General features: G+C 34.7%; 1 protein-coding gene across 1 annotated transcript; it reads left to right on the plus strand.

Moving 5' to 3' along the window:
• The first annotated feature begins 9,450 nt into the window (after positions 1–9,450).
• Positions 9,451–14,064, plus strand: LOC126808610 (dipeptidyl peptidase 1). Its single transcript, XM_050533458.2, has 7 exons — positions 9,451–9,762; positions 11,189–11,297; positions 11,667–11,933; positions 12,299–12,448; positions 12,721–12,963; positions 13,248–13,474; positions 13,703–14,064. The coding sequence occupies exons 1-7, from the start codon at positions 9,634–9,636 to the stop codon at positions 13,934–13,936; spliced, it is 1,359 nt and encodes a 452-aa protein (XP_050389415.2). The 5' UTR covers positions 9,451–9,633; the 3' UTR covers positions 13,937–14,064.
• Positions 14,065–14,578: the final 514 nt, after the last annotated feature.

The raw sequence follows: 14,578 nt of genomic DNA on the forward strand, positions 1-14,578 counted from the left end.
AACATTCCTCCCTCTCTCTTTACGTTCTTTAAAATACAGGTACGGACAACATCCGGTGAATAGGAACTATTGTATTTAAGAATGTCTCGTTGAAATGAAAACAAATAGAATGCACAAAGGTTAATTTCTAGTGAAAATGTGTTTTTTAGTGTGTGACTATTATGTAAAAGTTTCAAGATGTCACAACCAGCAGAAAACAGAGAATATCGCCAGATATCTATTAAAGCCGGTGTACTTTAATAGAATCCACTATTCATATTTTGCGGTGGTGCGTATAGTCTAGTGGCAAGGGTACTGAACCGCTGACAACAATGTCCCGGGTTCGATCCCCTCAATGAACAGAGGAGAACCTCGGAAATTATCAAGCCCTGTACCTTCATCCTCATGGATCGGACAAACAAAACGATGAATTATAGACCCAAGAATGGAACAGAATAGGGTTTAACGTCTTGTCATTTGACCCTCCAAAATTAGAAGTTCCTTGTCTTAGAACGTGAAGACACTCCCAATACCTCTTTTGTCCACGCACAGATCTAAAATAGTCTTTTTTTTATTCATATTTTATGAATCGACCTAAACTTCAATTAAAACAAATTTGGTTGAATCATTTAAGAAACAGGGCTTTGATTTTTTACAGATTTTATTTAAATAATGTGCTTGTTTAACGCCAATAATATGTTAATATCAAATCGATGTGGGTGTGTGTTGATACCAAAGAAAAAAAAAGACAAATATTGTTAGTTAAAACTGTTTGTATTACTTGTGGTTTGTCTCACGAGATTTGTGTCACTGGGATTTTTCAGTAAGATTAAAAATTAGAAAATCCGTATCTAGCCCATCCAGTGCACTAGACGGCGGAGGCGTCAATTTCTTGTCCCTAGACACACCGCCAATAACCGGTTTAATTAACTAACATTGACAGTACAGAATCTCGGAGGGTGGGTTATGGGAGAGTATCGTTTGCTCCAACTTTGTCATATTATAATATTTATTCCACCTTTAATGAAATATGTGCATGAAAGTGCAAGTAATTGTACCTGTCATCTGGAGAATATTTTGAAAACATTTATATCAACAACATTGGACGATTTTTTTACCGATATGCGCAATGGGAACCATCTGGATAATAGACAGGGTGGCAAATGTCGGAAAACCAAAAACTTGTGCTTAATAACCCTTTCAACACTTTTAAGTCTACAAATTCTAAACATTTAAGACTTCCTCATCCTTTTATTTTCGCCAGCACATTTTAATACATTTATTGCTATAAACCGTCACAGAATCTCTATCGACGACATTTTTATACTGATAACTTGAAAATCATTTTAGTGATGTGATGGGAATTCGGATATTTTTATTGCAATATGTCACCGCAAATCGTTGTTGACAATGAATAATCACTGATAAATTATTGAGGAAATGAACCCAGCGCAATATGTAGCGCTCCAGGGTATCTTTGATTCAATGTTTCGGTCATTTTCTGTATTACAATATATAACTAAACGTGGGCAAGGTATAAAGGTCAATTTAGCTTAGAAGGCGCTTTTCCTTTACACTTCGAAATCAAAACCCTGTTTCCCAATCAAATTCAACTATCTTGAATAAAATATTGTTAATTTCAAAAACAAAGTGTGTATGATGACCTCCATGTCATTCTATATGTCAGCCCTGTGTCCGTTAGGAAAGAAACTAAATTAAAATTTACAGTATATTTTGGCAAATGGCAGTATCTTAGTAGATGAATGACAAATAAACATGGTTGTCTAACAAGTAATGAGGTAGGGGAGAAGGTTGTTCAATTAAGTTACAGAGTCTTTGATTGTTAATTGTCTATATTCTATAGACTGAGGGTGGGCTGTTCTGAGATGAAAACCGACTCTACAGTTTGATTCAATAATAATTATTTTGGCACACCAACCACTATCCTGTAAATAGGTATTTTCAGCGAAACACCCATTTGGTCCCACCCCACCCCTACCATCCCCGCCTGTAACTTCGTCGCGGCAAAGTACAAAATATCATTCAAAATGTCGGGAGTAAAGTGAAACTTTGCCGACAAATTTCTAAACTGACGTGGATAGGAATTTTATGATAATTTGTCTAAATTATTTCCAATAGCAGTCTAGTTCTCTCCCCAGGTCCATTTTTTATTAGTTTTATTTCGTAAAAAGCACATCACGTCGTGAACAGAAGGGTCGAAAATATATCTTTGGCTTTAGAACATCTTATAGATATGCCGGAGAAGGAAACCGTGTGATCATTTTCAAAAATCTCGGAACTAGAGATTTTAAAGGAAAAAAATGAGAAAAAAACAGAGCTTTGTCTGACTTTCCCCTGGCTACCAAAGTATGGGAAAAAAATAAATTTATTACAGGTAATTAGTTATATGCAGTATTATCTTAAGTAGTATTGTTGAGTTTATTTCATTAGACCATCATTTTTTTTTTACCTGATCAGTTCAAGACAACCCAAAGAACTGAGTGACATAGGCAAACGGTGTGAAAGTTCATATATGTTCATCTAAGTTGTCAATTTGCGAATAACAAGCGGGCTGGATACACTAACATTACTGTTCAAACTTCAAAAAAGTGACCAATGTATGTTAGCGATGTGTACACAAGCTAAGAGATCTGGACAACAAGTAGACAGGCTCTGATATTTACATTAGAAAACTGGTCAGAAGCAGCACAACGATCTCGGTCGGGGTGCTAGAGTGCTATCGCCAACACATCGCTCTATTCCAGTTAAAAATTACAAATTCAGATCTGAAGTATCATAATGCCAAACGTGTTGGTCTTTTGGCGAGCTCCCTAAATAAAAGAGAAGTGGTATCGGGTGTTAAAAAAGTCATAGAAGTTAAACATAAATAAGCAGTCCCGTCAATTCAGAACAGCAGTTGATGTGCTAATATAAAAGTCCAGGGGCCTGTTTCACGAAATTTTAACTAAAGTTAAAATCTAAATTTTAGAAGATACTTCAATTTTGATTGGCTAAGCACTAAAATCAATCTAATATTATCCAATCAAATTACTAAAATTTGGATTTTATCTTAGTTAAAATTTCGTGAAACAAGCCCCAGGGTTAAGATAATGGTGTAGTGTGAAAAAAAAACATAGGTAAGCCTGGCGTAGCACTGTTTTAACACTATGTTAACTCAACGCAAGATTCACCCTGCATTTAAGATGTGTGTTTTTTGTAGAGTCATGGCAATAGATTTGATTACAAAATTGATGTCAAATTGGACTTTATAACTCTAATAATTAAACTAAGTTATTTTTAACACTATAAACCCAAGAGACTTACAAACATATTCATTTCAAGTCAGGATTGGATCAGGCCTAACTCAAGTTTAACACTGGACTTGAATTAAACTAATGGGTATGCTTCCAATACTGTCAACATAAGAACCTTAACGGTACGTTATCCTTTTTAAAGGCTTTCTGATTTCCTTTATTGTATTAATTTACTCAAGAAACTTTCAATACCCTAGCAGTAACCGATTTTGTGATAAATGATGTAAATAGTAATTTACACACCACAAAATAGTAAACTTTATTTGTCCAAGAAAAACTGGTTTATTGCACGAACACCTCTTCAAGGGGCGGTGCGGTTCACAAAACAGTAGTAAAGTTTTCTAAAAATGTTGTTTGACCTAACATAAATCAAATGCCTACATGGTGACACAGTGCATCGTCTAGACAGTTTTTTTTTCCTTGACCAAAAATTCTGTTTTCGGAAAGATATTAAGTTGGGTGACTTGAGATCATTTGAGATCCATCGCACACATAACGTAATAAAACCACTGATTAGGGTGACCCCACTGTTGGTATCATTGAGTATAGATTATCTTGAAAGTCTTTTGACTTGCACGTATTTTAAGTATTAAAAAAAAAATGCCCTCTTGTTTGGCCGCGTCAAAGAAATCATCGAAAATGGTTATTTCTATATTTGTCAAACTTTACAACATTTTTAAAAAGATTAAAAACAAAATTGAAACGATAGCTATGTTCCTTTTGCTATCGAAAAACGGTCATATCACTTATGACCTACCTCGATATACAATTCAAAGTGGGCACCGTGTAATATGCTGACGTCATAGCTGCTTGTAGCACGTAATCGCTTTGTGTGCTCACGTATTTACACCCGTTATCCCTAATGTCAATAAAATTATTTCAAGTTTTAATTTAGAAACAAGAGCTTTGACGCTGAAATCTTTTTGAAATTGTGTCCTCTTTAGATATTAGTGAGAAATGCCTTTATAAAGTCACATTACATGCGTAAGATGTCAAAGGCTTAAACGGGACTTAAAGTTAAGTCCGTTACTAACCATAACAAAATGCCAAGAATAGCTCTCAATTAAAACCACGCAATTAGATAAAAGACAAGACAAGTCCATATTTATTATCTAGTATTTAGTTTCATTCATAAGGTACAAGTGTCTCGACTGAAATCTAATGTTTACCAATACGCTGAGATTTAGCATTTAAAATTTAAAGACAAAATAAAGCCCCCGATAATTTAAATAAATAAAATTGGTTTGCGCGGTGAACGTAATATTTCAGTCCTTTCTGAACAACGTACAAGTTGATTTATTTTAGCGTTTGTGTGACCAATGTTGAGCAGTCTGTATTTGAAGGAATTAACGTCGTCTTCATTGACTCAGCTGATGCTGGACATTGCGTATTGAAAAAGGATGGGGTTTAACGTCCTACTTTTCTGCACCAATCTGTCTATTAAAGACGTGATGTATAGAATGTATTTGGGGGTGGGTGGGGTGGGGGCTTAACTGCTTAATGACTAAATAAAAACATATATTCAAATTTTAAGTTTTCTTGGAATCAAAACCCAGCGAAAGAAATAACGCAATACAAGAAAAGCAAATAAACATGAAAAACATGTACAAGAAAAAAAATCACAAACGATGCACAAGTTATTTGGAAACGTTTTATCAAAAGCTGTCAAAGCGATATAAAATGTCAAAGCTTTTTGTTGTGAAATATTGTTTGTGCATACCAACGATATGGGTTTTCTTTATTGACTTTTCTTCCTACGAATAGTGTGATATTTTCCATAATTTCAGAAATGAGAATTTGCTTGTCGATGTTTGTGAAACAACCGGAACGTCCTGTTAGTGGTTCTAGGGTAGTGTAAGCAGCAAGACTCCTTTAAATTCGATATAATTTATTATTTAATTGGACAAATTAATTATGATGATTGGTTACTAAGCCTAATGACGTCAAGAACCACCCTTATATGGACAGTAGAAACTTTCCACCAAGAATGTCAGTCGTGGTATTTTGTTATTAAGCCAGAATTAAATGTTTATGAAATTATAACTGTTTTTATATAAAAACCTATATCACTCATGACTTCTATATAATATGTGGAACCATATAATATGGTCGCAGTGACGGTATTGCTACAAGGGTGGGTTAAACCGTGGAAAATTAGATATTGTGCTAAAATGTACGATCGCGGTAGGCGACTTTAAAATCTAGTTCTGTAATATAACGAACAGTATAACGCTTTTCTGTACACATTGTCTAACTATTCATTAGAACTTGATGGTACTTGTTCTGTGGCACGTAAGTTGTCAAGAGCAAAATGATATAGATTATCATAATAACGAGCTTGGTGCTATTTTGGCGTTAAAAAGGAGGGTGGTGTCTTTTGCTTTTTACAACATTTGTGTAAATATCGTGATATTTATTCACCTCGGTGTCATCAAATATAAATGGCCATCTTTGTAATAGACTTGACAAATTTGATTGTTCGTCATTTGTAAATGTTAGCCGCTTTTCGAGTCAACTACAGGCGTTTTCTAAGGTAATATTTATTCAAATAGCCATCGACTTTGTTCAGTGAATTCTTTAAAACATAAAACAATGAAAATTATTCATCAAAACTATTTACTATTGAAAGAAAACAGATTTCATTCGTTGGAAACAAAAACGATGTTTGCTTGAAACTAATTGGAAATGGGTTGTAATTGCAGACATTGGTTCAATTGTTAATTTAATCATTTGCGGTTTGAGGGTAAATAAATGAAAGTTTTCTTTAATTTGAATATTTTACATTTTTGTGTTTTCAATTGAGAGAATAATCAATCAAAGAAATGTTAATAATTTAAATTCACTGAGAAGATTTCGCACAAACAACGATTTGCATACTAGAAGCGATTAAAACATGAAACTATGACTGTTGCAGAGGAGTGACTGACTCTTGCCACCAAATGGTCAAAGAAATGGTTCCGATTTACAAACCTGTGAGTTCATTTACGAGCTAAGCTTAATAAAACAAAAATATCAAACAATTCCTATAGGTTTTCACTGACTATGTTTGCAAGGTTCCATTAATACATCGATTCAGTAATTATTGTCACGTGTACATTGTATCTACAGCTTTAAGTCGCTAGTTTACTACTTCCTTGTGTAATTAAAGGGGGCAGCGCTAAACAAATGTCTAGACCCTTTCTGTTGATCACGTTCACGAAATCAATAAGCTCCATTTTGTTTTTAATTAATTTACCATATACATCAAAATTCCTTCTGAAAGACTATATAAAGACAACCTCCCTTGTCTGTCAAGTGGGCGTTACCCATGATAAATGTGAACAGGGCTAGATTTATAGTCTCAAACCTCTTTCGGGCTATACGATGGAATTCGAAATCGGGACTAAACCACGAGTATGATTCTTTATTCAATTCGAAAGTAGAGCAGTTACAAAGTCACCTTTTCCAAACACGGAAAGAAAATCACCAATTTCCGTTTTGATGTCAAGTAATAAATACGCTTGTAACAGAGAATCTCACACACAAAAGAAAAACTGAAAAGACACCAAGACCAAGAAAATCATTCCGTTTTCACTTTTGTCATAAACCTTAAAAATACACGAAATACTTTGAAGGCGACGGAAAGGTTTGAAAACGAGCCAAAATATTCATCGATCAAAGTTAACATGGTAAATATATAAAGAGATTTCAGGGACGGGGTGCCAAATTTATACTCACAAAAATAAGAAGAAAAAATTTGCCAATAAAATTGTACATATGGATTTGAAGAACCATTATTCGTGTTCTTTTATTCATTACTTAACCTCTAAAAACTTTTGGGGGTTATTAAGCCCGGCCCCCACTTGTCAATGGTCACTCTAGACTTTATTCCGTGCACATAGGATAAATAAGTTTATTAAGGTCCGCTTCCACGACAACGCGGGAGCGGGTGTGTGTGTGTGTTTGGGTGGGGGGGGGGGTAGCATTTATGTTCCCAGCCGCAATTCTATAGGGATTATTCAGACTGGACCTTACACTGAGATATCGCGAGCGCTGAAACGCAAGTAAATAAAATTGGGTTTAACATGACCATATCATTCCAAGTAATTCGACAATTTTATTTTTGACCCAAATCAATGTGGCAAGGTCATTTTAATCAAAATGATAGCTAATTTTTTCAAACGAAAAACATAGCACTGATGAGATGGCGGGGCGATGATGAGAGATAAAAACCATGAGTTAGCCATTTGTTTTAAGATGGTTGATGGATTATCAGACATGCTTTAATCCTGCATTAGTCCCAGTTTAACTTGCTAAGACTTGTTATTTTTGGCGGTTAAGGCGAAACGTGTAGCTCAAAGATGGATTCACTCAGCAAAGAAAAGAACACAACAACGCCGATGTTATTTGATGAAGAGAATAGCAACGCATTTTTACAATAAGTTCATAAATTGCTTTTGATTTAGTGTAGCAATAAGAAATTGTTGGACTAACCAGGAGGTTAGAAATGTTTTTATCTTGGGTATTACTTTGTGAATGTATCTCACCAGTTTTTTAACCTCGAGTTTTTTTCATAACGTTTTAAAGTCGTCTGATTATTTAAAAATATGTTAAACAATAGAACTAGGGTGTCGGGGTAAAACAATGACAGTGAATTTTTGCTGCGCAAATAAAAAAAAACCACGTGGTATATAGTGATGAGATGTTCAGAAAACAAACTCAAAGTTTAATGGAAAAAAAATGTTGGCAAGTCAAACTCTTCAAATAAAAACATATGGATGCGTCTTTCATTTAAAAAAAAGTCTAATTGGCTGTTATATTCTAAATTATTATATTTTATTCCCAAACTAACCAGAAGGTGTGCTGCATGGTTCTATATTGGACCCAATGCTATTAAACCTTTAAAGCAAAGCTATGTGAAATCAGCAGTTGTTTTAAACAAAATGCCCATCTAGTTACTCAGTTTAAAATATATCAATAAATTTAGGATGATCATTGCTATTATCTGTATGAAAACCTGCGTTATAGAAACGAACCAAAAATGGCATAGAATCAGATTAATGCGATCTAAGTCATAAGAGTTAAGCAGAAGCTTTAATTTAATCCCCACGAGTATTATTTGATTTGGTTTTATATTAGAATTTAGAACAACAAAAAACTTAAACGGATATGGAAGCCTTCTGGTGTTTGATACTTCGAATATTATAAACATTAAGGAACCGAATGTCCAACTTTGTCAATAATAAACTTTGGTAGTTTTGGCGCAGTTTTTATGACTAAACGACTTGTAAAAGCTAAAATCAGTGGTCAGCAGTTTGCTGACTAAAGCCATTTGGGCCAAATTAAATATTGGATCAATTTGGGTCAAATTAAATATTTAATCAATTTTTCTTCAAACAATTTTCTTTTTTTTAAAACGTTTCTGTTATTAGTGTTCGGTCAACTGGGACCTTGGAAACTGGGACATTTACACAAACATAAAACAATGGCTTGTATAAATAATATTAACTATAATACTTTGATATACAGAAATAACGTCGATGTCCACTTTACTATTAGACCACGCGTCCTTTATTCTCACAATCTTTGGCTAAGATTCATGTAAATTTTATTAAAGTCATATATGGAGTTTGTACCGTCCCACAGCATTACGACAAATAATACATTGCTCATCAAACATACTTTCTATTAAGTTGCATTTTCCTCGAAAACTAAAATTGAGCCTTTTTCTGTATTTCTATTCTGATTAGAGATGATTGCCATTGTTTTAGTGCTCGGAAGCCTCACGAACTGTAAGACCTAGTCAGACTTCGAATATGCCTGTCTATGGAAATGTTTGCTTGCACAACTAAAGGCGGCTTAACCTTGTATCTTTCATAATGTATTTAAACGCGCTGCAGAACACATCATGCAACATCGTTTAAATTAAAACGTTCTAGTGGCGCTATCATGAGTTTTCTACCATTCACACCAACAAACTGCAACCACCCCAACCAACTGACCCAACCCCCTCAACTTAAATATTGTGTAAATCCCTTTTATCGGATGACCTGGATGACATAATTAAGCTATGATATACAAATATGATAGTGTGTTGACAGATAATATCAGATTAATATCACGAGCAGACGAATCATGTGATATATCCCGCCTTCGGTTTCAATTCACGTGATAACAACAAAGTTTCTACTATCAAAATTTATTAATTTCTTCCTCATCGCATAATAGATTTATGAATGTTTCTTTAAAGGTACAAACAACAAAGTTCCGCTGTTCGTATTTACGCCTCACTGACTCATAGCTTTAGCGTTGAGTTCGTATTTTAGCAAGTGAGTTGTTAATCACGCTAACATTTTCCCATATGATCACAATGGTTCAACTTTACGTATATTTATTTCTGGTCTGTGGTGTGGCAACAGTTTGGTGTGATACTCCAGCCAATTGTACATATGAAAGTATTAAGGGCACGTGGACCTTTTCTATTGGACAGGTAAATTAATTACATACTTATCGAATGGACTAAAAGTGATTAACACAAACGTGTCGCTCGGGTATGCAGCAAGGTGCTTCTATTATTCTAGTCAGTATACTTAGTAACATACATGACCTCGTTAATATTATAGATCATTTGTAAACATAATATACCGTTGACACACACCGTTAGACATCCGGTCTAATATATATACACTCAGTGGAAATAGTTTGAGATTTTTTACATAAATCAACAGTCTACGAAACGCTTTATACACACCCATATTATCAAACTTGTCTTTCTTGAGAGAGAGAGAGAGAGAGAGAGAGACATAGATGGAAAACATGTCCTCAAACTGAACGAGGAAAAGACGGCATATGTTCTTTTTGGATTAAAAGGTTTAGTGTCCAAACTTGATAAAGTTGTTTCAATCTTTGGCCTTGGAAGTTCTACTTCCTTATCGAGCTTTATATCACAATTGAAAACATTTTTATTTAGACAAGCTTTTGATTTATAGATTTATTTTTACTTCTTCTAGTATTTCATATTTCATATTTAACTATACTGTCTTTTAAATTATTATAGATTCTGAATTGTATGTTTTTATTTAGACAACTTTATAGAGTATTTTTATTATAGATTCTTAAATGTATGTTTATATTTTATAGAGGTTTTTTTTTCATATTTAAATTTTTTTTTTCGTTGTAATGTATATTATACGGCGCATCTGAACAAATTTTTGTGAAAGCGTGCGCTATATAAATGATCATTTAATAATAATCATAATGCCTTTTTGCAAGTAAATTGGTAGGCGTATAGTACTAAACAGACCTAAAAAAAAACTAACAATAAGTTAAACCGACAAAAAAAACTAATCTAATATGTGAATAACACCTCCAAATCAAAGTTTTATAGAATACTTCAGCAAGACTATACAGGCAACATGATAATTCAATTCTTGCGATAAGCAGATATAAAATAGCTTCCTTATTAACACAGGGAACCAAATACTGTAGATAGCTGATGCTCGGGTCCAAATGCACAATGTTCCAACAGAAAAAAACGGGTAACACCGCATATACCGGGGAGTACACAATGCAAGCTTTACCAACTTAGTACCGACCTAGCTATAAAAGTATATATTATCACTACTTATATATGTTTTGCATGTGTTCTATAAACAACGTATTCATTCTTTTAATAGATGTAAATGGGAAATGAACTTTATATTAAATTTATATATATATAATGAAATTATCCAATAAACGATGTCTGATATCAGGCATATCCCCGAATATGAAATTTCCGTGGAGGGCCTGGGAAGGACAGCTTTCTAGTCGTTCGGGTGGGAGAAAAAACTGAGGTCCCGTGTACATTAGCCCAGTCGGTGCAGAGAAGTAGGAATTTAAACCTCATTTCATTTTACCTCTTATTAAATTTCTAGGGTGGAGGTGATAACACCATCAACTGTTCTACAGAATGGAAGCCCGTCAGCGAATATACCGTCACTCTCTATTTTCCTGATGTAGCAGTCGATCAAAACGGAGTACAAGGTAAAATAAATAACTATCATGGATATAAAATGGATAGAAAAACCTGACACTAGAAGCGCAGAGTTGACCGTTGTGGATTCTACATAAATCGTCAGTGATGATCACAATTGTCAGCTCGGTACCTCGGGTGTGTTTGGCTTTTATCAGGGCATCTTGATATTTGACACAATCTTCCATAGAGTAGGGTCGGAAAACATGCTTGAAGAATATAAAAATGTGAATATTTTTGGCATTCAACGTTATTCAAATTCGACATCTACCCACTCCATCGACTGCTTCATACGAAATGATGAATTATTCCATCAGATAAACAATTTTCTTCGGCTATATTCTATGATCTAATATAATTTTCATTTTGAATTTTCAAAGGACGATGGACCTTAATCTACAACCAAGGATTCGAAGTTAGGATAAATTATATGAAATTCTTCGCCTTCTCCATGTTCAAACAGAGTGGTAAGACCGTCACCAGCATGTGCTCTCAGACCTTCCCAGGATGGGTCCACGATGACTATGAGAAGAACTGGGCGTGCTACACGGGACAGAAACACGATACAGATAAAACAATCCAGATATCCAGGAGATTTCGCTACGATAGTTTAATAAAGTATACCATGAATGAGGATTACATAAATAGTAAGTTGGTTGCGATACTGGACCATTTATGTTCTTACATTGATTGTATGGGTATATACGCTGGAGAATTGCAAATTGGTAAATTGTATTCTATATTATACTAAATACATAATAACTGGAATATACACAATTAAAAGATAAATATGGCAAAGTTATGTATTGGAATATATAAGAAAGAAGAAGTAAGAAGAATTAAGAGCAATGGAATCATTAACCTTTTTCCAAAAAATAACTGTTGGAATGGAAAGAAACATTTGGGGCAAAATATACATTTTATATGTTTCATTTTGGTAAACAAATTACAGCCACATCATGTTTAATTTGACATTATATAATTCTAATTTGTGCCACGTATTTATTTCCAGAAATTAACAAACATCAATCTTCATGGAAGGCTACAATGTATAAAGAATATAGCCAGTACACTCTAAAAGATATGACGCGACGTGCTGGGGGAAGAAAGTCAGCGAAAGCTTTCCCCAAAGTATCCCCAGTAACACCCGAGATACAGAAAGGTATGTCATAATAAATTATTTAAATGCTTTGATCTGATTTTTAAGGATTAAGCGGATATTGGCTTGATTACAAATTTTAGTTTGATTAAAGTCAGGGTCTAATCCCACAAAACATCCAGTAATATCGACAATTTAATATTTGGTCCAGGACAAAGAGATTTCGCCATTTTAACCCTTATAAAATTATATATAGCCCCAGGCTTACCGATTTAGTATTATGTAGCAGCTTCGAAACGGAAATCCGGCTTATTCTAAGTAATTTTTTTTTCTAGTTGCTGAACGTCTACCAGAAAGCTTTGACTGGAGAAACAAAGATGGTATCAACTTTGTTTCGCCTGTTCGTAACCAAGAGGCTTGTGGAAGCTGCTATGCGTTTGGCTCAATGGCTCTTCATGAGGCTAGGCTACGAATTGCCACCAACAACACGGTCCAGAAAGTTTTCTCTACACAAGATATCGTTAGCTGCTCAGAATATTCTCAAGGATGTGATGGCGGCTTTCCGTACTTGATAGCAGGTGGGTTGAAAAACGTGCAAAGCAGCACGCAGCCGACAGTTTGTCTGGTCCTATAAGCTCATCGGGGTTTATTGGTCGGAAAGGTCTTATTGTCTTTGTAGGTCGATTTTTTTGTTGCCTCTCAAATCACAGTTGTCTGGTCTGCCTAAACTTGTGATTTATCTGTTGAATTATCACTGCTAAAGACCATTATGCGAATACGAATCAGTTAAATAAATATATACATATCAGTCCCGAAATGACCCAATTGTGTAATGTAGTAACTATTGTATTTACTTTTTCAGGAAAATACGCTCAAGATTTTGGATTGATTGAAGATTCGTGTTTTCCATATACCGCTAAAGATGATAAATGTATCTCCACCTCGTGTGAACGATATTACGCTAGAGATTACTACTATATTGGGGGGTATTACGGAGCTTGCAATGAAGCTTTGATGAGGATAGAACTTGTGAAGAATGGGCCCATTGCTATCAGTTTTGAAGTATACAATGATTTTGAACATTACAAGGTAAGTAGCTTACTTTTATAAGAGTTTGGGTCCTTTTGTTTTTAACGAACTACGGACAGCGATGATAAACAATAGCTAACGAATATTTGAGCTGGCCAAAGAATGATAATAAAACAAACATACGCGTCACGAAAATAATGTTGTCTTTGTATAAATATCAGATCGATTTTAGAAATGTTACAGACTCATTTTTTTATTCAATCAAATGTTTCTAATTTGTGATTTCAGAGTGGCGTTTACCACCATACAGGTTTAGTAGATCCATTCAACCCCTGGGAGATCACCAATCACGTGGTACTGATAGTAGGATATGGTGTGGAACCATCGACAAAGGAGAACTACTGGATCGTTAAGAACAGCTGGGGTACTAAATGGGGTGAAAACGGATTTTTCCGTATTCGTCGAGGGGTGGACGAATGCAGTATTGAGAGTATGGCCGTGGGAACCTTCCCGGAACTATAATACCGTTAGGGGTTTGTTTTGAAAAAGAAATGTTGGACGCTACAGATAAGACAAACACATCCAGTCACAAATATCAGGGTTTCTTTCATCGTTTACAACTTTCTGTTCAATAAAAATTATTGTTTGTACCGGTGGTTGGTTGTTTTCTTTCTATTTTTTTATAGCTTGTACTAAAGGCTATAATTTGTGGACATCTCCAATATTCGAGAGGTCATACGGCATTTAAAAATCTTAATGGCACCATCAAATAAAGCATCAAATTTATTGAAGATCAGGAATGTAGCAACACCAGACTAGTAAATAATTATATTTAATTAATTTGATCATCCTGTTCTGAGTCGCTATGTTTTAAAAATTAAACATTATTACGGCACTGTCATGATTTCAAAGGTATCAAATTATTTGCCCACATGGGGATCTTTCTTTACATACATCGTCAATTGCTTTCATTTTTTGTACTCCAAGAGCAACTAAACAGATCACCTTTGTCAGATTCGTAGAATGCACCCAGTAGGCCTACCTATGCCAGCATTCGATTCCAAATTTTTTTTATCTGCAAGTGCAGTGTTCCCCACTGGCTTACGTTTGCCGCTTTTCTTTGTGTAAATGTTTTGTCGGCAACGTGGACATTTCGACCTAGTT

This window comes from Patella vulgata, chromosome 1, assembly GCF_932274485.2.
Source record: "Patella vulgata chromosome 1, xgPatVulg1.2, whole genome shotgun sequence".
Classification (NCBI taxonomy): Eukaryota; Metazoa; Mollusca; class Gastropoda; family Patellidae; genus Patella; species Patella vulgata.

Coding starts and splice junctions, on each gene's coding strand:
- LOC126808610 (XM_050533458.2), top strand. CDS start 9,634: ATGATCACAATGGTTCAACTTTACGTATATTTATTTCTGGTCTGTGGT. Junction 12,449..12,720: donor AACACCCGAGATACAGAAAG/GTATGTCATAAT, acceptor TTTTTTTTCTAG/TTGCTGAACGTCTACCAGAA. Junction 13,475..13,702: donor ATGATTTTGAACATTACAAG/GTAAGTAGCTTA, acceptor TTGTGATTTCAG/AGTGGCGTTTACCACCATAC.